We start from the raw sequence: 26,275 nt of genomic DNA on the forward strand, positions 1-26,275 counted from the left end.
GTTTGTTTGTTTTTTTAAAGATACTTTGGGGGAATAAGGAGATGAGAGAGAAAGAATCAGGAGATATGCCTCTAGGAGGCAATATTTGAGCTATACCTTTAAGAAGAGAAGGAATTTGGTCACGCAGAGTTGGTGACAAGTGACAGGTAACAAGCTTGTCTAGGACCCATTATTCAGGAAAGAATTGGCAAGTACTACAGTTAGGCTGAGTTACCTGTGCAAAGGAGCAGTCAGAAATAAGGGCAATGCTGGATTGCAGTGGGCCTTGCAGGCCAGGCTAGTTCCTGTGAGGCAAGTGCTCAGCTAAAGCAGGTCTCAGCGTTTCTTCTAGAAGGTGAGGAAAAGGATATCTATGTATCTATCTATCTATCTATCTATCATCTCTCTCTCTCTCTCTCTCTCTGTCATCTACCTATCGTCTGTTGGGGACCAACTCTGTGCCAGGCCTTCTGCCAAGTGCTTTATACAGTCTCTCCGTAAATCCTCCTATTAGCCTATGAGGTAGGTATCATGATCTTTACATAGCAAAGGTGCCTCCATCCCTTAAATTTCGTAGCTCCACGCACACTAGCATGCCTGTTGCCTTCTCAGGACTGTGTTATGGGCATGATTTGGAGTGTCAGACTGACCACTAAGGCAGATCCCTATGTAGCTCCCACGGTCTGAGTAACAGGTCCCGCGGCCAGTACCTGGAACGCGTCTGCAACCGAACTTGCCACAGGGAGCTGTGTCTCCATCTGGGCACCAGCGCAGCAGCTGTTCTGAGGCCCCAGGGCTCCAGGCGGTCGGCGCACGCCCCGCCCGCTCGCTCGGAATTGGCCTCGAGCCCGGCCAGCTGACTGGGCGGGGCTGCCGGCGGGCTGGGTTCCAGGGCTTGCCTGACAGCTTCAGGAAGCGCGTCGGTCCCGGGCTTGAAAGCTGCAGGCTGCGAGCAGGAGCGCTTCTTTCCACAATGCTGCGGCGGAGCAGCCAGGCCCTCCGGCGCTTCTCCACGGGTCGGGTGAGTCCCGCCCTGGCCAGTGTCCCGGCTCTCACCCAGGCTAGTTACCAGAGCCCGGGGCTGGAGCTCTGGGCGGCGGGGCTGGGGGTGGGCAGCGATGTTCGGACAGCTAAAAGCGAAGACAACGTTTTTAAAACTGGGAGACTGCAGAAGAGGGTCGGGGAAGGGTCTGGATTGGGCTTGGCAAACTTGTCACTTATGGGGGAAGGAGCCAAGGATGCGGCTTTTGAGCATCTCAGGTCTGGGATTGATGGGTGGGAACGAGCACTGGGCAAGACAAAGTCGGCCTGGTTACGAGCTGGAGCCAAGATACAGGACCGAGACCATCTCCTGGAGGAGAGTAACTATCAAGTCAGCCGGCCTGAGAGGTCTGAATGCTTCCCACTGGCTTGCAGGGCTCATTCAGAGAGTGGCACTTAGAGCTGGTGGCTGTAAACTCATTATTCCCGAGATGCAGGCGGCAAGATTTCTAGGATTACTTGGCACCGCAGAAGCAGTCGCTCTGGAACATTATAAAGTGTAGCAAGAACCAAGTCTTGGCCCAGCCCTGGGCCTTGAAATTGCATCAGCTCCTCCAGAAACAGGAGAGTGGACACATTGCATGTGGTGCTGCCTTCAGCACTGTGGGGGCCTCGGGAGAGATGACTCCCTATATGTAAGCAGGCCACAAGCTATTTAGGGAAGAAAAAAATCCATCCTATTTACAGTATCTGTTTATGGGAAGTGCATGTTTGCTATATGATCAAAGAATTTGCTTTCTATTCCTCTTCTCTGCCAAAGCCATATTGCATGTGTACACATTTAAATGTTAAAAACTTGGAGGCAGGGAGCGATCTTGAATAGCACTAAGAACTGACCCAAAGTGGCATAAATGGAAAGGCTTTCATTCCCCAGACAACCCCAAATAATGAGAATTTACTTGACCCCATATCATCAGTTCTGGTTACTTTGGAAGCATTCATCTTTTCAAAAATAAAGAAAAAGAGACATGCTCTGGTAGAGTTTTCGCTTGCTCTCCTAAGCAGTGCACTGGACTCCTCCTTGTTTTCTTTCTTTTATTTATTTATTTTTCGAGAGCAAAAAAGTCCTAAAGAAAAAAAGATTACCATAGTTGGGGTTTACATAAGATGTGACTAGTAAAAGGTGAATATGCTAGGTGGCAAATAGCACGAACAAAACATGTATGTTGGGAAGCACCAGGAATGGTGAGGGATCAAGGGCCTGAGTTTGACTATCTCCAGGAATGCTCATGGAACAGCAGTGACATGTGGCTGGGAAGAAGGCAGCTTCTTCAATGTCCATAAGGAAAACATGGACTAAGTGAGGAATTTGGTGTTTTTCCTTTATAGAAAATAAAGCTCTTCCCTGGCTGGATATTTGGTTGGTTAGAATATCATCTTCATTTGCAAAGGTTGCCTGTTGGATCCCTGGTCAAGGCACATACAGAAACAGATTGATGTTTCTTGCTCTTTCTCCCCCCTTCCTCTCTCACTAAAAAGAAAATCAGTAAATTTAAAAAGAAAGAAAATTAGGGTCCATCCTTTGGACTATGTTCTATATTAGAATGGTTCACAATCAAACATGGGTAGTGGGAGTGTAAAATGGTACAGCCATTTGGGAAAACTGACAGCTTTTTATTAAGTTAAACATTGACTTATTTTATGACCTAGCAATTGCACTCCTAGATATTTACTAATGAAAACTTTCATTCACACAAATACCTATTTATGAATGTTTATAAAGGCTTTGTTTATAGTGACCAAAAAAGCCCCTGAAAACAACTTAATGTCCTTCACTTGGTGACAGGATAAACAAACTTTGGTGTATCCATCCATGTAGTAGAATCCTCCTCCTCCTCTTCCTCCTACTCCATCCTCTTCCTCTTCTTTGTCATAAAGAAAACCCTTCAACATTTCATATAATACTGTTTCTGGTGGTAATGAACTCCTTTAGCTTTTTCTTGTCTGGGAAGCTCTTTTTTTTTTTGTATTTTTCTGAAGTTGGAAACAGGGAGGCAGTTAGACAGACTCCCGCATGCGCCCGACCGGGATCCACCCAGCACACCCACCAGAGGGCAATGCTCTGCCCATCCGGGGCGTTGCTCTGTCGCAACCAGAGCCACTCTAGCGCCTGAGGCACAGGCCACAGAGCCATCCTCAGTGACTGGGTCAACTTTGCTCCAGTGGAGCCTTGGCTGTAGGAGGGAAAGAGAGAGACAGAGAGGAGGGAGAGGGGGAGGGGTGGAGAAGCATATGGGCACTTCTCCTGTGTGCCCTGGCCGGGAATCGAACCTGGGACTCCTGCATGCCAGGCCGACACTCTACCTCTGAGCCAACTGGCCAGGGCCTCTGGGAAGCTCTTTATCTGTCCTTTGATTCTAAATGATAGCTTTGCTGGGTAGAATAATCTTGGTTGTAGGTTCTTGCTTTTCATCACTTTGAATATTTCTTGCCACTCCCTTCTGGCTTGCAAAGTTTCTGTTGAAAAATCAGCTGACAGTCTTGTGGGAGGTTCCTTGTAGGTAACTAACTGCTTTTCTCTGTTACTTTTAAGATTCTCTCTTTGTCTTTAACCTTTTGATTTTTAATTATGATGTGTCCTGGTGTGGGCCTCTTTGGGTTCATCTTGTTTGAAACTATGTGCTTCCCGGACTTGTATTGTCTATTTCCTTCACCAAGTTAGGGAAGTTTTCTGTCATTATTGTTTTCTCTGTGTTTTAAGTTCTTTACCTATAAAATTGTTTAATAATGCCTGTCTCCAAGAATCACTGGGTAATCAAAAGGAAGTGACATATATTAAATACCTGGCATGTATTAGGGTCTCATTAAACAGAATATTTTATAGTCAGTGGACATACCCTCCATAAGAAGAGATCTTCAGACTCTGTGTGCCTGTGAGACAAGGAAGAACTTTTTAAAATACAGCTTCCTGGGCCTGACCTGTGGTGGCACTGGGGATAAAGTGTCAACCTGGAATGCCAAGGTCACCAGTTCAAAACCCTGGGCTTGCCTGGTCAAGGCACATATGGGAGTTGATGCTTCATGCTCCTCCGCCCTTCTTTCTCTCTGTGTTTCTTTCTCTGTCTCTCCTCTCTAAAAAAATGAATAAGCAAATAAAAAGATAATAAGTTAAAATGCAGCTTCCTGGGCCTGAACATCTAAGTTGATCTGGGATGAGGCTCAGGAATTCACATGTTTAACATATCCGCCCAGCTGATTCTGCCAACACTGGCACTCAGTCTTCAGATTAGAAATAAGACTAAGGGAAAATATCCCAGTACAGTTTTTTGGAATTGTGCTAACTCATAAACACACTTAAAGATTGTGAAATCTAAAAATTCCTCAGTGTTAGAAACTCATCTTTCTTCAGCTTTAGCACTGAGCTCAGAAAGTGTTTCAATGAATGTAGCACAGTATTTCCAAAGAAACTGACACAGTTTCCTTAAACACTGTCTTTCTGGAAGCTTTTACATCTGGATTTGAACTCCAAATGACTAGATGACAGCTGACATTTGAGTTAGCTCAGCCTCTTGGCTCTTGTGTTTTAAAGGTAGTATTTTATTTTATTTTGTTAAGATTTTACTTATTGATTTTTAGAGAGAGAGAGAAAGGAGGGGAGGAGCAGGAAGCTTCAACTTGTAGTAGTTGCTTCTCATATGTGCCGTATATCTCGACTGGGCAAGCCCAGGCCTCAAGCCACAACCTCAGCATTCCAGGTCAATGCTCCATCCACTGTGCCACCACAAGTTGGGCAAGAGTAGTATTTTTTAAGTGAGAGGAGGAGAGATAGAGAGACAGACTCCCACATGTGCCCAGACCAGGGTCCAACTGGCAAGCCTCGTCTGGAGCCAATGCTTAAATAACCTAGTTATCCTCAGTGCCTGGCACTAACACTCAAACCCATAGAGCCACTTGCTGTGGGAAGGGAAGAGAAACAGAAGGGGGAGAAGGAGGGGAAAAGAAGCAGATGGTTGTTTCTTATGTGTGGCCTGACTGAGGATAGAACATCAGACTTCTGCACACTGAGCCGACTCTCTATCTACTGGGCTAACTGGCCAGGGCCAAAAGTAGTATTTTAGATGTCTTAAAATATCTGGCATCACCTGACCAGGTGGTGACCCAGTGGATAGACTGTCAGCCTCGGACGCTGAGGACTCAGGTTAGAAACCCCAAGGTTGCTGCCTTGAGTGCAAGCTCACCAGCTTTAGCACAGGGTCGCTGGCTTGAGCCCAAGGTTGCTGGTTTGAGCAAGGGGTCACTGGCTGGGCTGGAGCCCCCTGCTCAAGGCACGTATGAGAAAGCAATCAATGAACAACTAAGATACCACAACAATGAGTTGATGCTTCTCATTTCTCCCCTTCCTGTCTGTCCCTCTTTCTGTCTCTCTCTCTCAAAAAAATAAAAACAAAAATAAAAATCTGGCATTGGTAATGGTATGAGGTAAAGCCAAATTTTGTAAAGTAGCCAACATGTAAGTTCTATTTCAAGCCACAGCACTAATTATAGGATTTGAAGACGTAATGTTTACAGAACACTCAGATTTTTTGATGAGAGGAAATGAAGTAGTCACGCGTTTTCTGTAGGCAAATCTGTACTGTTGCTACAGAGTTAGTTTGTTTGCTTGTGAGTATCTGTTAGACACTGAAGCTGCTGGCCCTGGAAAAGGATTTTTAAACTACAACCTTAATTATTTAATTGTCAGCTCAATTACAAAGCAGGTGTGAGCCCATATGCTTTTTTAAAATTATTATTATTGACTTTAGAGAGACAGCAAGGGAGACAGAGAAAGAAAGAAACATCAACTTGTTATTCCACTCATTTATGCATTCCTTGGTGGATTCCCGTGTGTGCCCTGACCAGGGATGGAACTTGCAACCTTGGCATAACAGGACAGTACTCCAACCAACTGAGCTTTCTGGCCCTGTGTGCTTTTAAATTCATGACTAAAAAGGGATACCGTCCTGCCCTTAATAAAGTGGGAAATAAGAAAATATTAAGTCCTCATAATCAGATGTTCATAGGCTTTAGTCATTTCGAATCCCACTTGTTCACAGGCTTTAGTAATTTAGAATCCCAATTGTTGAGGGGAAAACAATCTAAACCTGAACCCTGTGGAACCACGTTCTAACATGGAAGAGTAAAATGTGGAATGAGTTCTGGGAGCTGGGGTTGGTCTGTTGCTAAAAGGGGAAGCGCCTGGCAGTCATGACCCTCTGATTCCCTTCTCTATACTCACAGTCCTGCTTCCAGCCTGCTCACCTGATGGCTTTTCACCAGAGGTGGATTAGGGTTGGTTGAGGCCCCGGGAGCAGAAGAAAATATTGGGCCCCTTAAAAAAAAGAGAGCCCTGGCCGGTTGGCTCAGTGGTAGAGCGTCGGCCTGGCGTGCAGAAGTCCCCGGTTCAATTCCTGGCCAGGGCACACAGGAGAAGTGCCCATCTGCTTCTCCACCCCTCCCCCTCTCCTTCCTCTCTGTCTCTCTCTTCCCCTCCCGCAGCCGAGGCTCCATTGGAGCAAAGATGGCCCGGGCGCTGGGGATGGCTCCTTGGCCTCTGCCCCAGGTGCTAGAGTGGCTCTGGTCGCAACAGAGCGACGCCCCGGAGGGGCAGAGCATCCCCCCCTGGTGAGCAGAGCGTTGCCCCTGGTGGGCGTGCCGGGTGGATCCCGGTCGGGCGCATGTGGGAGTCTGTCTGACTGTCTCTCCCCGTTTCCAGCTTCAGGAAAAAAAAAAAAAAAAAAGAGAGAGAGAGAGATAGGGAAAATAAAAATACATGTTAACCATATTTTAAAATAAATGAAAAATATTATGTACTATATTAATGTTAAAATTGCACGTATGAAACCAAACTTGGTGTCATTAGAAAAAAGTATAAAGTTGGGGTTTTGCAGACCCTTCAGAAGTCAGGGCCCAGGGCACGTGCCCAGTGAGCCCACCGTTAAATCCACCTCTGTTTTTCATCGCCCTTAAGCTCTGTGAAAGAGCCCCATTTGGGAACAATTTACAGAAAGCATAATTGCTTAAAGGCAACTTTTAAAAACTTTAACCCCTTTAGTACTACTCTTATCTCTATGGTGTTTATACTTCTTAATATCACTGTATTTCTGTGCATCAGTGTTAATCTTCTAAAAAGAAGATCGAAGAGATAGGTGGTGGTAGCTTATTTTAATTATTTTACATTTAAGTACATACATGAGCTTTGGAGTCAGACAGACCTGATTCATGTCCAAGCTGTCCTCCTTTCTGCCAGTATGACCTTGAGGATATACATGACATTTCTAAGCCTTGATTTCTTCATTAATAAAATGATACAAAATGGGGTCTAATAACAAGTAGTTTTGTGCATTAAATTAAATGAAATGATGTACAACCTTCAACTCCTTATTGGAAAAGTGTGGGGCCAAATATGTTTGGGGGTTCAGAATTATTCACATTTAGTTAATATGGTATATAGATAGTTCACTACATACAATTCCCAGCAGAGTCTGAGACAGTATCTGTAACAAATACATTAATTAGTTTGCAGTAAAACAAATCAATATCCTTGTAATCTTTATAAATATTATAAAGACTACAAAGAGCATATGTCAAGTTTAAAGCCAAATGAGTTTATGCAAACTTACAAGAAACCTATAATGACTATGAAGAATGTTCCACTAGATCAATCCAGGTTTTGAGGTCAATGAGTTAGATCTACTTTACCAAGGATTTGGGGATTCTGGGCTTTGTGAAGAAAAACAGTGTTTAGAATATAGGAAAATCTTTAAAACATTATTAAAGCTTTTATTTAAATAGTATGGTGTAAGACACTGCTCTAAGCCTATTCCGTATTAAGTGATCTTCAAAATTGTATGAGGTTGGTGACATTATTATTCCCATTTTACAGATGAGGGAAAAAAGTCAAACAGAAGTTAGTTATTGTACTTTCTTAAGGCCACACAACTAGTGAGTGGGTGGCACTAGGCTTTGACCTCAGATAGTTTAGCTCTAGCGTCTGCTTTGGACCCCTATGTTATACTACATGTTAGCTCTTGACCTCTTTTGGAGTAAGAGATGAGTACAGTTTTTATTTCTATATGGCAGAGGCATAAAAGCGTTGTCATATTGAAGTGGATCTTGCTCTGAGTTAAACTGCTTTTACCTATGAAACTTACACTTATTTGTTGATATCTTGCCTTATTGCACCAAGAAGTTGAAGTGGCTTGTAAAAATATTTGCAATCCCTGTGTTTATAACAAATAATCAAGGGAATTAGAACAAAGAAAAAAAATGAAGACTATTTAGAAGTAAAATTTTCTCTACTATCTACATGTAATGTAGTCTGGGTTCAGTGTATGTCAGTAAAAAATTAATTTTGTAGATCTTTGAGCCTTTTGTCTTCTCAAGTCATCTTGAATGATTGACAAAAGAATGTTGATTATCTATATGTCTTCTGCCCATGCTAACATCTGTCATTTTGACTTGTTTCACAGGTTTATTTCAAAAACAAGCTAAAATTGGCCCTTATTGGTCAGAGCCTCTTTGGACAAGAAGTCTACAGCCACCTCTGCAAAGAGGGCCATCGAGTCGTGGGGGTGTTCACAGTTCCAGACAAGGATGGAAAAGCTGACCCACTGGGTGAGTATCTTGGAACAACTGGATCAAGGACTCTAAACTGGCCTTTCAACTACTCAAGACCCAGATTGCATGCCTCTCTTCTGGGCTCTGCTGCATCCACCAGACCTATAGCAAGCCTTGTCAGGCCAAGTCCATGGGCATGGTGGATACAGAGTAAAAAGTCTCCCTTCTCTGTGGGCCCCATGACAGAGAAGCAGGCCCCTGTTGAAGTAAGAGTTTCTCCACTTAGCTCCATGGTAATCATCAGGTCCATTGGAGGAATTTCCAGGCATATGCTTTTTCTGTGTTCGACTTATGACTTTCCAAAGAATAACATCTGATGCAGAGGTGCCGATAGAAATAAAGGGAATTGCCTGACCTGCAGTGGCACAGTGGATAAAGTATCGACCTGGAATGCTGAGGTCGCTGGTTGGAAACCCTGGGCTTACCCGGTCAAGGCACATATGGGAGTTGATGCTTCCTGCTCCTCCCCCATTCTCTCTCTCTCTCTCTCTCTCCCCCTTTCTCTCTCTCTCTCTCCCCCTCCCTCTTTCCCTCTCTCCTCTCTAAAATGAACAAATAAACTCTTAAAAAAATTTTTTAATTAAAAAAAAAGAAATAAAGGGAAGACCATACCCAATCATAGATATTGATGTTGGGGTCATAAAGAATGTGTGTATCTCATTCTTATAGCCAGGGCTGCTTGGTGATATAGGTAGGTGAAGAAGATAGCATCCTCAGAGCAAACCTGCGGTATGATTGTGATTTGCATGCTGCAGTTATGTCAGGAAAGGGTGCAAGACACAGAGATAGAAACAGTCTACAAATAATAAAGGTTGGGAATAGGACTCGTAAATCTTGGCTTATGGCTTGGATCTTCATGAATCACTGATATGATGCAACACATTGGTTGGAAAACAATATAACAATAACCCTAACATTTTACTTTTTTTCTTGGAAGAAGCAGCTCTGGGTCTTATCCTAATTCTTGTGACTGCTTTTTAAAATATTATCTTTTAAATTATTTTCCAGGAGTCAAGCTAAAAAGAAAAATGTTGAGCCAAGAGCCCATATGCACATGAACTTAATCCTTTGATTTAGAAATTATCCTTGTTTCAGAGAAAGGTTGCCTCAACCTGGGGAATTCAGAGGAAACCTGCCTCATGAAGTTTTATACCTGGCTTTAATAGCTTATTTCTGAATGATTCCTGTTGCCACGACTACCTGTATCATCATTACCTATTTTCACTAGTTCTGTGTGGAGATTTGGGGGAAGACTTATATTTAGGATATCAGATTGTCTTTTATATCGGGGGACTTCAAATAATATAAGCTTAAATTAAGACAAAAGTCTGTTTCTCAGGTCTGGGTTGGCCACCAGAGCTGTTGTGATAGTTCTGCATTTATCACAATGCAGACTCTTTCTATTTGTTGTTTTGCCATTATCAACACTGGGCTTCCATCTTGGGGTCCGGGTAGCTTCTTCAGCCCTGTCTATCAGGCCTGCACCCCAGCAAGCATGAGGACAAAGAGAAGTAGAGAGCAGGTCTTCCATTAAGGGCAAGAAGGTGTACATTCCTTCTTGTATCCTGTTGGCTAGAATTTACTTACAGGTCACATCTATTTGCAGGACAGCCTGAGAACTATATAGTTTACTCTGCTTGGCTATGTGTCCAGCTGAATTATAGGAATCCACTGATAAAGGATGAATAGAACCAACTAGCAATCTCTCCTATGGACATGAACTTAAGAAGAATTGCAATCATGTGACTCTTAGAACTTTCAGAGTGTGGCCTAGGAAATGAACTTTTCCCTAGTACCTGTCCCAGGGTGAGGACCCCCCTTTCATTGGTCATGGCCATTTGGACTCCTGGCATAACTTAAAAAAATATATATCAACCTGCCTTATAGAGTAAACTGAGAGGAGATACAGCATATGTTAAACAGTGTATGTTCTGTCATAATGACATTAGCTCTGACTCTGCCACTTACCAGCTGTGTGATCTTGGCAAGTCACTTAAACTTACTAAGCTTCATTGGTACCCATCTCACATGGAATAAATGAGATAATGTGTATTGTGTTCAGCACTGAGCTTGGTGATAAAAAGTACTCTATGACAATAGCTAACTATTCTTGTTTTCAGAATAGTCAACTAGAACAGCCAAAAATCATTTTGAGAGAACAACCCCTGAATGCCCCAGCCTGTCCCAGGGGAGGAGATTTCTAAAACGAAGACTTCTAAGTCTCTTCCAGTCAGTTTTCTTTCCCAGTCTAACCTTTCACAATTTTCTCCCAACTTCACATTTTTTTAACCACCGTTTATCCATTTTCCTGTCATTTGACATTTGAGTTGTTTACAGTTTTTTAACGTTTTGTGAACATCATTACACTGGTCTCTGGAATTCTTCCACGTGGGTTGATGAAGGCATCACCTTGATGGCCGGAGTCCTTCAAGACTTACTGGTTTTCGGAACTGAGGCTTTGCAGTGTAGCATCTCATCTGGAGTCAATGAATATTGATGATTAGATGAAGGGAAGGAAAGGAAAGAGAACAAAAATGTATAGATTAAAAGCCTAAAATGTAGTTACTTTCTGTTGCTGATGGAAAATAGATATACTTTATATAAATATTTTAGGGCATGTAGTTAGTAAAAATGATATTTTATTATGGAAAAATGCACTTGTGCTCTTTGCACTTTGGAACACCATTCCATGTCAGGTAGGCATGGATCAAATTCTGATCCAGAGGTAGGATGGAGTCATTCCTTTTAGAAGGAACCTTTTTCTCAAACAAGAGCTCAGCTCTGCTTCAGTGTGGCCAAACTCTTACAGGGAGCATGTGTTCTTCAGTCTTGGCCTCTCTCCTCCACTAACTTGTCTACTTTGTGAAATTGGGAGAAGGAACTAGACAGGCTCAGCTCAGCTCCCTTTTCCCTTTGTCTTTTGGGGTCCACCTGTTTGGCAGGGAGAATAAGTCCTGGTTTACAGTTTGCCCTGTGATGAAAGGGACTCACCCCAAGAATCAGGAATGGGCCTGACAAGGTAGTGGCACAGTGGGTAGAGCATCGGACTGGGATGTGGAGGACCCAGGTTCAAGACCCTGAGGTCACCAGCTTGAGCGCAGGCTCATCTGGTTTAAGTAAGGCTCACCAGCTTGAACCCAAGGTCACTGGCTTGAGCAAGGGGTCCCCCGGTTAAGGCACATATGAGAAAGCAATCAATGAACAACTAAGGTCCTGCAACGAAGAATTGATGCTTCTCATCTCTCTCCCTTCCTACCTGTCTGTCCCTATCTATCCCTTTCTCTGTCTCTGTCACACAAAAAAAGAAGAATCGGGAATGGGAAGAAACTTGAGGTTTTCCAATTGTGCCAGAAGCTGAGTGTGTCTAATTTGGTTTGTGATGTATTGGCAGCTGGCTCCAAATCTAGAAAACAAGTGCCCTAACTAGGTAGTTCAGTTGGTTAGAGTATCATCCCAATACGCCAAGGTTGTGGGTTTGATTCCCGGTCCAGGCACAAACAAGAATCAACCAATGAATAAATGTATAAATAAGTGGAACAATAAATCAATCTCTTGCCCTCTCTCTTTCTCTCCCCTTCCTCTCTCCTCCAGCTTTAAAATGAATAAATAAAATAAGATAAATTATTTTAAAAATCAATGGATTATTTTTTTAATTAGAAAGCAGGCAAATGTGCTTTAAATGTCTGGATCAGTAATACAGGTTCAAATTCTGATCCATAAAAGAAAAAGCTTAAGTTAAAATCTGAAAATGTTATCTGGCCACAAACATTTGAATTCAAACATTATACCTCAAATTTTTGATAAAAATCACATTAGAAAAATGAATGGTTCCTGGTAAAATTGTAGCAAGTCAAATCCTGGTCAGAATCTAAATTGTTCTTCACTATATTTTATTTGTAAATGTTTCAGAAAGCTATAAAATTATAATGTGCAAACCACAGAAATAAAAATTCATGGCTAAAATGATTTTTAATGATAACAATCTTCTCTTTTATGCTCAGCTTTGGCTGCAGAGAAAGATGGGACCCTGGTGTTCAAGTTCCCTAGATGGAGAGCCAAGGGCAAGACCATAAAGGAGGTGGCAGAGGCCTACAGATCCGTGGGTGCCGAGCTCAACGTGCTTCCTTTCTGCACACAGTTCATCCCCATGGATATCACTGAGAGCCCAAAGCACGGTTCCATCGTTTACCACCCGTCCATCCTTCCCAGGCACAGAGGGGCGTCTGCTATCAACTGGTGAGAATCTTTTTTATAACAGAGAAAAATGGGCCTATTTCTATTGCCCATAATCTTTCTGTTTTTTACCTGCTGATCAAGGAACTAGGTATGCTTGAACAATTTTGAGGTCCTGCATAATTGCTACCATTGCATGAACTCACCTGAGAGTTAGAGGTACTGCATAAGATGAAACAGCATTTCCCGAGCAGAGCCTATAACTAGGTTACAAGAATTGACTATAATTAGGTATTAAGCAAACAAGGATTCTGTGGTCAGACAACCTTTTCTTTATCACAGGACTTATTAGGGCTTATAATGTATGCTTTAATGTTAGCATCATAGTCTCAAGGAAAAATCTGAGTACACAGTGTTCCCAAATGTATTCGACCACAGAACATTTTTTTTATAGAACATCTTAAGTACATTTCAAGAAATGCTGAATTACCTCAAATTATCTTCTTCATTGTCTGTCTTCCCCCATTTGACTTTAAGCTTCCCGAGGGAAGAGGGGACAGTGCTGACATCCTCCGGCTCTGCTACTAATTCTCACAGTAGCTTCCTTCATCACCAATTCTTCATTGTAACTACCTTGTACTTTACTCACTAATTCATCATTTTATGGTTTATAGTTAACCAATATTCTAAGCTGAAATGCGTTTTCTTCCCCACAGGACTCTAATTATGGGAGACAAGAAAGCTGGATTTTCTGTATTCTGGGCTGATGATGGTTTAGACACAGGACCCATCCTTCTTCAGAGGTCATGTGATGTTGAACCCAATGATACAGTGGACACACTTTATAATCGATTTCTTTTTCCTGAAGGAATCAAGGCCATGGTCAGTATATTTATGCCATCAAAAAGAATTTAGTAGCCTTGGTCTGATAGCTCAGTTGCTTAGAACATCTTCCTAACATGCCAAAGTTGCAGGTTCGATCCCTGGTCAGGGCACATACAAGAGTCAGTCAAGAAATGCATAAATAAGTGGAACAACAAATCAGTGTTTTTCTCTCTCTCTCTTTTACTCTCTTTCTCTCCTTCCTCTGTCTCTAAATAAGGAGCATTTAGTAAACCTTTAAAGTTTTGAAGATATTTTTCTTTTATTAAAAATATGCTAGCCTGACCAGGCGGTGGCGCAGTGGATGGAGCGTCGGACTGGGATGCAGAGGACCCAGGTTCGAGACCACGAGGTCGCCAGCTTGAGCGTGGGCTCGTCTGGTTTGAGGAAGGGCCCACCAGCTTGAACCCAAGGTTGCTGGCCCCATCAAGGGGCTACTCGGTCTGCTGAAGGCCCACGGTCAAGGCACATGTGGGAGGGCAATCAATGAACAACTAAGGTGTTGCAACGCGCAATGAAAAACTGATGATTGATGCTTCACATCTCTCTTCATTCCTGTCTGTCTGTCCCTGTCTATCCCTCTCTCTGACTCACTCTCTGGCTCTGTAAAAAAAAAAAAAAATTTTTTTTTTACTAAAAATATAAATCTGAGCCTGACCAGGCGGTGGCACAGTAGATAGAGCATCGGACTGGGATGCAGAGGACCCAGGTTCAAAACCCCAAGGTTGCCAGCTTGAGCATGGGCTCATCCAGCTTGAGTGCAGGCTCACCAGCTTTAGCACACGGTGCCTGACTTGAGCCCAAAGATTGCTGGTTTGAGCCCAAGGTTGCTGGCTTGAGCAAGGGGTCACTCGCTCTGCTGGAGCCCTCTAGTCAAGGTGCATATGAGAAAGCAGTCAATGAACGACTAAGGTGCTGTAAAAAAGAATTGATGCTCCTCATCTCTCTCCATTCCTGTCTGTCTGTCCCTATCTGTCTCTCTCTCTCTGTCTTTGTCACACACACACAAAAAAAAAATCTGAAAAAAAAATTAGATTTTTATATTGACTAATAGGATAGTATATTTTAGGGTGGAAATATGAACTTTAACATTTCTAGTTTATGAAGCTGATTTGATCTTCTGAGAGCAATGATCAAATGGATGAATTAGCAGTCAAACCGTTACTGAGCGTAGGTTTAGCTGCCTGCCGTGACACAGAAGCCAGACTCGTGAAAGGCATGTGCTGGTGCAAAAGGGAAGAGGTTTGTTCAAGAGCCGACAGCCTGAGAAGATGAGGGGACTCCTGTCCTCTACACCCATCTTGGTCTTTGGTGCAGGCAGGGATTTTTATAAGGAGAGAGTAGGGGGAAAAAACAAAAAACGGAACAAAGGAATTAAAAGAAGGGGGTTCAGAGGGGCCTATGTGAAAACTAGCACAGTTTGTTCAGAGAACTGGTGGAAGGTCAGCAGATCTCCCAGAGCTGGAATATTTGAAGGTTAGAGTCTGCTTCTTCGGTTGTTACAGGAACTGAAGCTTGCAAGTAACATGTAGACTAGAGTTCCTGTTCTCTGGAACAGGTGCCCACACATCCCTGCAATCTGGTTGTCCTCTTGGCCTTGAGTGAGAATCAGAACTGCAAACCTCAGTGTGGTGGGAGTGAGGAGAGGGGGCTGAGGTGTAATCATGGAGCTCCCGCTAGTCTTTATTCGTCTTGCTTTCATTTTAACTCTTGATGTGTACCAGCCAGAGGGAACAGGCCTTTCAATTGTAATGAGAACTTGGCCAGAGGTGAAAGCATAGGCTTGATTATATAGTTATAATTTGTTACAGAACATGTAACTTTGATTACTGAACTGCTGATGCTCAATCATGGCCTCAATTTCCTCATCTGTGAAACATGAATAATAATATCCCCCTTGAAGGACTCCTGTGATGTTGCAAGGGGTATTTCACAAGAAGTAGCTACCACACTGTGTGGCACATAATTGGATCTGAAGAAATAGTATTTATGGTCCTAGTCTGACTCTCTGGACAGATTTACATGTAGTAATTCTGTAGAGCAAAAACTTCAGTTAAGTGGCTCATGCCCTTGTTGCTCATTGGGCTGTAACACAGGTAATGTTTCTGGCTTTAGGTGGAAGCTGTTCAACTCATAGCCGATGGAAAAGCTCCTCGGATTCCCCAGCCAGAAGAAGGGGCAACATATGAAGGTATCCAGAAAAAGGAAAATGCTGAGGTATTTATACCAGCTCAGTAACACATTTCAAAATGTATGGCCCTTTATGTTTAGGAGGTATCATTTTTTGGCTCAAAGGCAGCTGGGCAACTCCACCCACTGCTACTGCTACTACCGATGGAGAGAAATGTTTCCATTGCCGTTCACACTGTCGACATTAGGAGGTTCAGCCTGTGCTCTGTGCTTTCCTAGATTTCGTGGAATCAGTCTGCTGAAGTTCTACATAACTGGATCAGAGGTCATGATAAAGTCCCTGGAGCTTGGACAGAGATAAATGAACAGGTATGTTCTAGGGGAACCATTATTTTTTTCATGTTACCATTGTAAGTGGTATTACACACAAGTCTAGGCTTCCTCTGTGATTCTAGTTATAGATGACCTGCTGAAAGGAAACAGCCCCTTCTTTACTTTTTCACTTTTAAGGAAAGGCAGAGAAGTGAATAAATACTCATAATGCCATAAGACAAATGCTATACATACCTGAGGCCTAGACTCAGGTGTGTTAGGAAAGGCTTCCTGGAAAAGTTGACCTTATCTGATTGCACTTTGAGAAAAGGTCACAAGTGGAGAATGAGAAAAAGAGGTGAAGGGCCAGAACAGGAGAGTGTATTACCTGGTCAAATACTTACAATGAAGTCAGAGCCTCAAGTGTGAAGAGCAGATGTGAGAGGCACGGGGAGAGATGAGGCAGGGGAGGTGGGCGGGGACAGGAGCAGGAAGGGCCTTCTAATCCCTGGGGAATCTCAACTCAACTCGAGTTCTCAGGTTTCACCTCTTCTGAGAAGTTTCCTGACCTCACATGTCCAGCCTGCTGAGTTGACTGTCCATCCTCTCTGTTCCACAACACCCTGCCTACCTCTGACATAGCATGTTATAAACTGTATTGTATCCCCTGATTTATCTACCTGCCTCCCCCACTAGACTACAAACCTTTTAGGAGTAAGGGCTTCAAATTCTTGTCTTGATAATCTCAGCCGTTAAACAGGGCTCTTAGTGCATATGGGGTGCCAATAAAAATATGAGGCATCAGTGAAGGACCAAGGAAGGAAGTTTAGTGCAGTGGTTAAGAGTGTGGAATCTAACGGCAGCAACGGCTTAAACTGGAGTGAGCGCTGGAGAAGGAGGCTGAATGGGTTTGTGAGTTGCAGTTTGCCCTGGAGGTTGAACGTTGGCAGCAGCAGTTGTTGGAGGAACAACTGCGTGTTCAGCTTCAGGCTGAGAGCCGGCAGCCGTAGGAGCCGAAGATGGAGCTGTGCCAGAGCGGCTCTGAGTCAGGGGAAGCAGGCGTTTCCAGCTCCTCTTCTGAGAATGAGGAGTCTCAGGCTGAAGCTGCCGTCCACACACTCAGAGCTTGGCCAGTGGTTGTCCAGAAGGTAAAAACCCAGCAGCAAAGAGTAGCTACTGAGCCCCTGGTGGGCTTGCTGTGATTGTGGGGCTTAGGGGATGGCATCATATTCCCTGGAGCAGAGGTGGAGAGGCTGGACACACACTCTTCCTTGGGTCAACGCCTTCAGGATGGCCAGGACAGAAGGGATGGTTGGGGGCGGGGTGAAGCCCTATGTGAACCTAGTTGCCTGTAATGGACCTTTACCTTGGTGACTTGCACAGACAGCTGGGCTGTCTATCGTGGACTGACTGTTGGACTGCAATCAGGGAGGCACCGGCTTCCTTGATGAATGGACATGCCGCCTTTGGACAGTATGAGAGACCCTGATGGTGCGGGGCAGCTCTGGTGGACGCCCTCCTGCACCAGGAAGCTGCTCTCACACAGTTGCAGACACACCAAGGACATTTTTGGTTTCAGTGGAGATGGCCCTGGACTGTACAGGCCCCCACCTATGATGGGGGGCCTTGTTGGCACCATGGGGTGAGGAGTTGGAGGTGGGCCTCCAGCAGACTGCTCAGGGAGACATTGTGAAGGACACCTTTGCAATTGTCATTTTTTGGAATGTATGTAATATACCTCTTGTGAGGCGAGCAACCCTAAAGGGGTGGAATGTGGGGCCGCTGTGTTAGGCTTGCTCACGGGATTACCAGCTGCAGGCACTTTGCTTGATTGGTGCATGTGTCCACAGCAGCGCCATGTGTGCATAGCCTATATAAGGCTATGAGTGCTTGCGCTCAAGAGAGATAGGGGGTTGCAGATGCGCAGATTTCCTGCCCACCACGGTGAGGGGCCATTTTGCTATTTGTTTGCCTGAGAGGCTGTTTCCCCTGCCTATGTGCTTGTCCACAGTTGTGAGACTTTATTAAACAAAATGCCCCCCCCCCCCCCCCCCCCCCCCCCCGCCAAAAATAAAACAGAGTGCGGAATCTGAAGCCAGAATTTTAACCTTTTCAAAACAGTTAAAATTCTGGCTTGGTGCCCTGGCCACATAGCTCAGTTGGTTGGAGCGTCATCCCGGAGCACGGAGGTTGCCGGTTCGATTCCAGGTCAGGGCACATACAGGAGCAGCTCAATGTTCCTGTCTCTCTCTCTGCCCCTGCCTTTCTCAAATAAATAAATAAATAAATATTTTAAAAAAAAATTCTGGCTTGGTCACTATTTGCTGTGTAACCTGGGGCAGGTTACTTAACCATTGGGTGCCTTGATTTCCTTATTGTAAAATGGAACTAACAATAGTACCTCCTTTATAGGGTATGGGTTATGTAAAGATTAACTGGGTTAATGCATGTTCATTCATTTTAGTACTTGCTCCCTGACATAACTAGTCAGTAAATGTTAACCACTATAGTGCTCAATAAAAGATAGCCGATAATCATAGAAGTATAATTACAAATCATTTAGTGTTGAGTTGTCTTGCTAACAGTCTAGATCCAGTCGTGTTTCCAAGAACTGACCCACAAAGTACCCCGTACTTCCCATCAATGATCACACTGTGTTAAAATTCTCTGTTGTCTACTCTGCATCAACCCTCCCTGATCCCCTCCCCCACAACACCTCCACTCCCTTCAAAAACCCTTTCAGCTTGCAAAGTCTGGGACAGCTTCTTTTCTCATTCACCTTTGTCTCAGTGTGAGTAAATGATACATGTATACTCATGTTGTCGGATGTGGCACATTTTTGAAACTCTTCAATTATATAGTCACCGACTGTCTCTTGCTTTGTGTCATTTCTACAGATGCTTGATAGTCTCTCACATTGAGCTGTCCCAGTTTTATCATAAATGATAATTGCAGCTTTTTTGCAGAAAGGATTGCTTGCACGCTCCCCTGCTCAGAGGTGTGACTTGACACTCTGGCTTTTGATCCCTATCAGATGGTCACGTTCTATGGCTCATCATTACTGAAGAGCTCCGTGCCGCCTGGAGAACCACTGGAAATTAAAGGTGCCATGAAGCCTGGGCTTGTTACAAAAAATGGACTTGTTCTTTTTGGTAACGACGGAAAAGCAGTGAGTGTTTAATAGAGTCACCTATATAATACATTTTTTTGGTTTTCTTCTAGAATCTAAGCTATAGAGAGAATACCTTTCACAAGGTAATCTGGCTTTGCAGTGGGATGGGAAAGGCTCAAGGCATCTGTGCCCCAGTTTTCCTCTGGGGATGAACTGGCTCCGTGTGCCAGGATGGGAACGAGGCTCCCTGCGGTGAGCCCCAAGGACCTGCACAGTCTGCTCTGCCATGAAGTAGAAAGAGCTTGGCATTTAGTCAGGAAATGAGATGTGAATCCCTGCTCTGCCACTTACAGGTCTTGAGCAGGATGCTTCTCCCCTCTGAGTCTCATTTCTTCATTTATAAAACAGAAAGTAATCTCACCTGTCTGGCTTCCCACTGCCTGCATCAGGGAGGATCAAATGAGAAGAATGTGGTCCTCCTCAGATGCTCCTTGCCTTTGCCTCACCAGGCGGGCGCCCACCCTGCTCCCTGTGTTGGGAGTGTGGGCTCTGGCCTCACTGAGCTCTTGGGCAGCTTCCTCATGAAGAGAGTAAACCAGAATTAGCCACATTACAGCCGCTCTCTGCTAGATTGCAGAATATATGAGTTATTAAAATTGTAGGCTTCCAGTCAGAGAAAAACAAGTATCATATGATCTCACTTATTTGTGATGGGATCTAATGAACAAAATAAACTGAGGCAGGGACACATAGAGAAGACTGACAGCTGTCAGAAGGGAGGTGGGTGAGGGGACTGGATGAAAGAAGGTGAAGGGTATAGTAAAAAATAAAAAATAAAAAAATATATATATACATATATATATATGCACACAACACATAGAGACAATAGTGTGGTGATAGCCAGAGGGAAAGGGGGTGGGGCTAGGTGGAGTTGGACAAAGAGGCGGGGAAATGGGGACAAAAGAGACTTTGTTTGGGACAGAGAGTACATAATGTGGTGTGCAGATGGTATTATATTGAGTTGTACACTTGAAACAGGTATGGTTTTGCAAACCATTGTCACCCTAATAAATTCAATTTAAGAAGAAGATTGTAGGCCTGACCAGGTGGTGGTGCAGTGGATAGAGCATTGGACTGGGATGCAGAAGACCCAGATTCGAGACCCCGAGGTTGCCAGCTTGAGCGCGGGCTCATCTGGTTTGAGCAAAAGCTCACCAGCTTGAGCCCAAGGTCGCTGGCTCGAGCAAGGGGTTACTCTGTCTGCTGAAGGCCTGCTCAAGGTACATATGAGAGAGCAATCAATGAACAACTAAGGTGTTGCAACATGCAATGAAAAACTAATGATTGATGCTTCTCATCTCTCCATTCCTGTCTGTCTGTCCCTGTCTATCCCTCTCTCTGACTCTCTCTCTGTTTCTGAAAAAAAAACCAAAAAAACAAAGAAGAATGTAGGCTTCAGAGTCCAACTATTTCTGGGTTGTAACCCCAGCACTGTTACTTGCTAACTATGTGGCATTGAGCATTACTTAACTTCATTAACTTCCTGTCCCCATCAGTAAACTGAGAATAATACTGGCACCTTCCTCCATCAGGACTTCTGAGACTAAATAAGATGCTTCAGCACATACAAACTTTAGCACTGTGCATGCTAAAGCGTTCAGATCATGGCAGTTGTGGTAGTTATAGTAGGTTTTAGTCCAAATAACTACGTCAAATATCAATTTTTTTTAAACATTTATTTTATTTTATTTATTCTTTGTTTTTTTTTTTAGAGAGGAGAGAGAGAGGAGAGAAAGACAGAGAGGGAGAGAGAGGAGAGAGAGACAGAGAGAGAGAAGGGGGGAGGAGCTGGAAGCATCAACTGCCATATGTGCCTTGACCAGGCAAGCCCAGGGTTTCGAACTGGCGACCTCAGCATTTCCAGGTCGATGCTTTATCCACTGCGCCACCATAGGTCAGGCCAAATATCAATTTTTAAGGGGCTTATTACCCATTTTGAAATGGATAACAGACTTAACTGTTTCCTTTCTGCTGCCTTTGTTAAAATACTATTTTAGTCCTTTTACACATAATGGTGAGTGCTCTTCATCTATATTTTGCAATTGCCACATCTGCCCCTTATAGCCATACATGACTCCTTCCCCCACCAACCTCACTTTTGAATTGTCTGAATTCTCAATTCTTCTCCATATTTTATTGTTGCTATTTTATAGCTGATGGTGAGAAATCTACAGTTTGAAGATGGAAAAATGATCCCTGCCTCTCAGTACTTTTCAGCAGGTGAGACATCAGTGGTGGAACTTACAGCCGATGAGGTGAAGGTGGCGGAGACCATCAAGGTGAGCACGTGATGTCCTTACTATTCCCCTTTCCTTGGAACACTGTAACATTTCTCTACCTGGTACCATCAATATTCAAAGTAGTGGAGGGGGGAATTTCATTTCCTTTTTTTCTTGTATTAGCTACAATCAGAAATCAACCCCAAAGTTTACATGCAGATTTATTTTTCACTCACATAAATAATCCAAGAAAATTGGCATAGGGATTAGGGGTAAAGCTGGAACATGAGGATTAGGGTGTAAATTGTTCAAGGACTCAGGTTCTGCTATCTTCAAGGTCATCCAGGGATCATCTTCATTCCAGACCACCAAAAAAAAGGCAAAAGAGCACAGAGAATTGTGTGAGAAAGGTTTTTCAAGGGCCAAGACTGGAGTGCAGGTCACTTCCACTCTTATTCATTGGCTAGATGATAGTCTTATGGCTGCATCTAACTTTTTGTTTTCTTTTTCTTTTCTTTTTTTTTATTTTATTCAGTGAGAGGAGGGGAGGCAGAGAGACAGACTCCTGCATGAGCCCCGACCGGGATCCACCCGGCTAGCCCACTAGGGGGTGATGCTCTGCCCATCTGGGGCATTGCTTTGTTGCTCAGCAACCAATTTCTTAGCACCTGAGGCAGAAGCCATGGAGCCATTCTCAGCACCTGGGTCCAACTCGCTCCAATCGAGCCATGGCTGCAGGAGGAGAAGAGAGAGAGAAGTAAGATGGAGAGGGATAGAGAAGCAGATGGGTGCTTCTCCTGTATGCCTTGACTGAAATCAAACCGGGACATCCACATGCCAGGCTGATGCTCTACCACTGGGCCAGCTGCATCTAACTTGAAGAGATGCTGAGAAATATAGTCAGGCCATGTATCCAATATGAAAAAGAAATAGGTTTGTTGAGGAGCTAGCCAGTCTCTGCCAGCATTATACAAGATACATCCCTTGTAAAAGTTACCCTTGTTGTGTAGGTCATCTGGGCTGGAATTTTAAGCAACGTCCCTATTATTGAAGACTCAACAGACTTCTTTAAATCTGGAGCAAGGTCAATGGATGTTGTCAGGTAAAACCACCATCTTATTCACTCACACCCCTCCACTAGGGATTCTGACTATGACTTTGAAAATCAAATATAAATCTTTTATTCTGGATGTTATTACTTTATCCTACCTGTCTACTGTATTTTTCTTCATCTTTTTCAGTTTGTTTTTTTTTCATGGCCAAACACATATATTTAGTTCCTTTCTCTTCGTTGCTAACAAGGAGTTGTTTTCATATCTTAAAAATAGCAACCCTTCTAATTGTTTGCTTTCAAAATTTGTCTTCATATTTCTTAGCTGATTTTCCTCCGATATGACATTCGAATTGGGATGTTCTGGGTATAGATGTTAACCAGGAATTTTCTACAGAGTCTGATCCAGAAGGATACCTGACCTTGATTACACTTCCCACCAAAATATTTTTTTTCCTTTCCCCTCAAATTGTCCAGTAAGAGATATCTAGAAGGAGAATTATCAGGCTGCTTGTGAGAATAAGGATCGTCACCCTATAGTCAGACTTACTCTAGAGGTTAACAGCAAGTTGAAGAAGCTAGAGTCCTAGAAAGCCCCCCTCCATGGCATGAAGACTGTACCAGGACCCTAATAGTGAAGAGTATTGCAGAGGTGTTTTTTCCTTTGACACTATGGCTATTCATTAACTAAAGGTAAAAAAATGATACTCTTCTTGACATAATCATTCATATCAACAATGTGAGTGTTCTTGATGAATATTCTATTTATTCATTTATCTACTCATTTACTTAACAAAACCTATTGGACTCTTACTACATACCAGGAATAGATTTTTGCACTGTCGATACTGTCATCAGCAAAACAAGGTCCCTTCATTCACGAAACTTTTTTTATTTCAGTAATCAAATCGATCGTCTCAAGAGCAAACATCATTATCAAAAGTCAAGAGTTTTGGTTCCTCTAAAAAAACAAAGAAGAAAAAGTTTTGGTTCCTCAAATTACAGATTCCTCACTGATGACTCATGACTTCCCAGAAATTTCTAACTTGCTCAACTAAGAATTTCAATACTGCACTTTTAGTATATTTTATTTATATTTTTTACTAGCAAGATATTACAGGAATTACCCACTTCCTGTGTGAGTGTCTGACTTACCATAATCAATCACCTGATATTATTATCTTGAACTACCAAGGAACCTTATCTCTTTTAGAGACTAAATGACTGAACGACAACTGTGACAGGCTTTCGATATTGCATCTAGTACTCCATTGCTATTCAAGAAATGACAAATGACAGCTGTAACTTGAAAAATTAACAATGAAAAATCAAAGAATTGGAAAAGACTTTAAAAATTATATTGACCCGCCGTGGCCGGTTGGCTCAGTGGTAGAGCGTCGGCCTGGCGTGCAGAAGTCCCGGGTTCGATTCCCGGCCAGGGCACACAGGAGAAGCGCCCATCTGCTTCTCCACCCCTCCCCCTCTCCTTCCTCACTGTCTCTCTCTTCCCCTCCCGCAGCCAAGGCTCCATTGGAGCAAAGATGGCCCGGGCGCTGGGGATGGCTCCTTGGCCTCTTCCCCAGGCGCTAGAGTGGCTCTGGTTGCAACAGAGCAACGCCCCAGAGGGGCAGAGCATCGCCCCCTGGTGGGCGTGCCAGGTGGATCCCGGTCGGGCGCATGTGGGAGTCTGTCTGACTGTCTCTCCCCGTTTCCAGCTTCAGAAAAATACAAAAAAAAAAAAAAAAATTATATTGACCCATGGTTCTAATGAGTATCTATCTATATTAGCTGTGTAGTACAAACAAATGTTTGTTTATTCTTACACATAATCTAGAGGAAATATTCTAAAATATGACCTGTGATTATCATAATCTTTAGTTAGAAAATTCCCTTTATTTTTTATTCTCTCACTACATTTGAAAGGAAAGGAACTGATTTTATGAACTCCTTATTATCTTGCTTCCATTGCAAGTAATTAAAATGTTTTTTGCCTTGATTTCTTTTCTTTCTAGGCATGTATAAAGTTAAAAACAAGCCTGACCAGGCAGTGGCACAGTGGATAAAGCATTGGACTGAGACACTGTCTCTGTCACCAAAAAAAAAAAAAAGAAGAAAAGTAAAAAATATATATTCCTACTATTCTTTAAGACAGCTTTTTAATCTTTTTTCCCTGTCTTATCAATTTCTCTGATTCTTATCATAGAAGACTTCATAGGATATACGTTGGCATGAAACATTAGTCTTACTTTGAAGCAACTTGACAAATGTAATAATACAACCCCCCCTATACCCTTTAAAAAATGTAAGTAACATGAGATGGTTCTTACTTTAAGGCTGGTTGAAGAGATCAGACAGAAATGTGGTGGGCTTCAGTTACAGAATGAAGATGTCTATATGGCCACCAAGTTTGAAGACTTCATCCAAAAAGTCGTGAGGAAACTGCGAGGAGAAGATCAGGAAGCAGAGCTGGTAGTGGATTATGTAAGTCTATGGTGCTTAAAAATCTAAATCATTAAGATTCCTATACTACTGATATAAAGGAATGCTGTCACTTTCATTCGCTTGTTTTTGCACTTATAACTTTTTAAAATTAGCAGTCCTATTGAGATATATTTTAGATACCATAAAATTCACCCTTTTACATTGTAGAATTCAGTGTAGAATACCAAACGTCATCACTGTCTGATGATGGGACATTTTTATCACACCCAAACAAAGCCCTGCATCCATTGACAATCATTCTCTGCTCTCCTTCCCTGGCCTCTGGCCCCTGGAAATCACCAGTTTACTTTCTGTCTCTACGTTTGCCTATTCTGGATTAATTGATATAAATAGAATTATACAATATGTGGGCTTTTACATTTGGCTTTTTTCACTTAGCATAATGTGTTCAAGGTTCATCCATGTTGTAGAGTATACTATTATCACTTCATTCTTTTTTCTGGCCAAATAATATTCCATTGTGTAGATATATCAAATTTTGTTTATCTATTCCTCAGTTCTTGTACATTTGGGTTGTTTCCACTTTTTTTACTATTATAAATAATATGGTTATAAAAATTCATGTATAAGTTTTTGTGTGAATATCTGTTCTCAGTTCTCTTGGGTATATATTTAGAAGTGGAATTGTTGAGCCATATGGTAACTCTACGTTTGACTTTTTGAGGAACTAATAAACTCTTTCCCAGAGTAGCTATACCATTTTACAATCCCACTAGCAATGTAGGAAGATTCAATTCTCCATGTCCTCATCAATATTTTCTATTGTCTGTTCTTTTCTGTTTTATCTATCATTATGGGTATAAACTGGTATTTCATTGTGATTTTGATTTTCACTTCCTTAATGACTAGTGATGAGCATCTTTCATGTGCTCATTGGCCATTTCTGTATCTTCTTTGAAGAGATGGCTATTCAAATCTTTTGCCCTTTTTAAAATTGAAATATTTGTCTTCTTAAACTTTTGAGTTGTAAGAGGCCTTTGTATATTTTGGATACTAGAGCCTATCAGATATATACTGCTTACAAAAATTAGGGGGTCAGGGACCGTGCAGATACCCCAGTACTTTCAGCCTTTTGTATAGTGCATTTTCACCAATGAAATAAAAGTTTTACATCTCATTTGCATAACTGAACAACTTTCTTTGACTGGTCATTTGCTTTTCTGATGTTCTTGTTTAATAAAAAAAAAAACATCAAATGCTTCTTTCTAGCTCTTCATA

At 42.8% G+C, this 26,275-nt stretch overlaps 1 protein-coding gene across 1 annotated transcript in view; it reads left to right on the plus strand.

The window, feature by feature from the left end:
• The first annotated feature begins 870 nt into the window (after positions 1 to 870).
• Positions 871 to 26,275, plus strand: part of ALDH1L2 (aldehyde dehydrogenase 1 family member L2) — a 60,843-nt gene continuing 35,438 nt past the window's right edge. Inside the window, exons 1-10 of the mRNA XM_066356137.1 lie at positions 871 to 1,000; positions 8,469 to 8,613; positions 12,618 to 12,852; positions 13,506 to 13,671; positions 15,787 to 15,888; positions 16,081 to 16,170; positions 19,148 to 19,282; positions 21,439 to 21,564; positions 22,515 to 22,606; positions 24,889 to 25,036. Of these exons, the coding sequence (XP_066212234.1) occupies positions 953 to 1,000; positions 8,469 to 8,613; positions 12,618 to 12,852; positions 13,506 to 13,671; positions 15,787 to 15,888; positions 16,081 to 16,170; positions 19,148 to 19,282; positions 21,439 to 21,564; positions 22,515 to 22,606; positions 24,889 to 25,036 (1,287 nt within the window). The 5' untranslated portion in view covers positions 871 to 952. The remainder of the gene's footprint in view (positions 1,001 to 8,468; positions 8,614 to 12,617; positions 12,853 to 13,505; positions 13,672 to 15,786; positions 15,889 to 16,080; positions 16,171 to 19,147; positions 19,283 to 21,438; positions 21,565 to 22,514; positions 22,607 to 24,888; positions 25,037 to 26,275) is intronic.

Source organism: Saccopteryx leptura, chromosome 1 (assembly GCF_036850995.1).
Source record: "Saccopteryx leptura isolate mSacLep1 chromosome 1, mSacLep1_pri_phased_curated, whole genome shotgun sequence".
Classification (NCBI taxonomy): domain Eukaryota; kingdom Metazoa; phylum Chordata; class Mammalia; order Chiroptera; family Emballonuridae; genus Saccopteryx; species Saccopteryx leptura.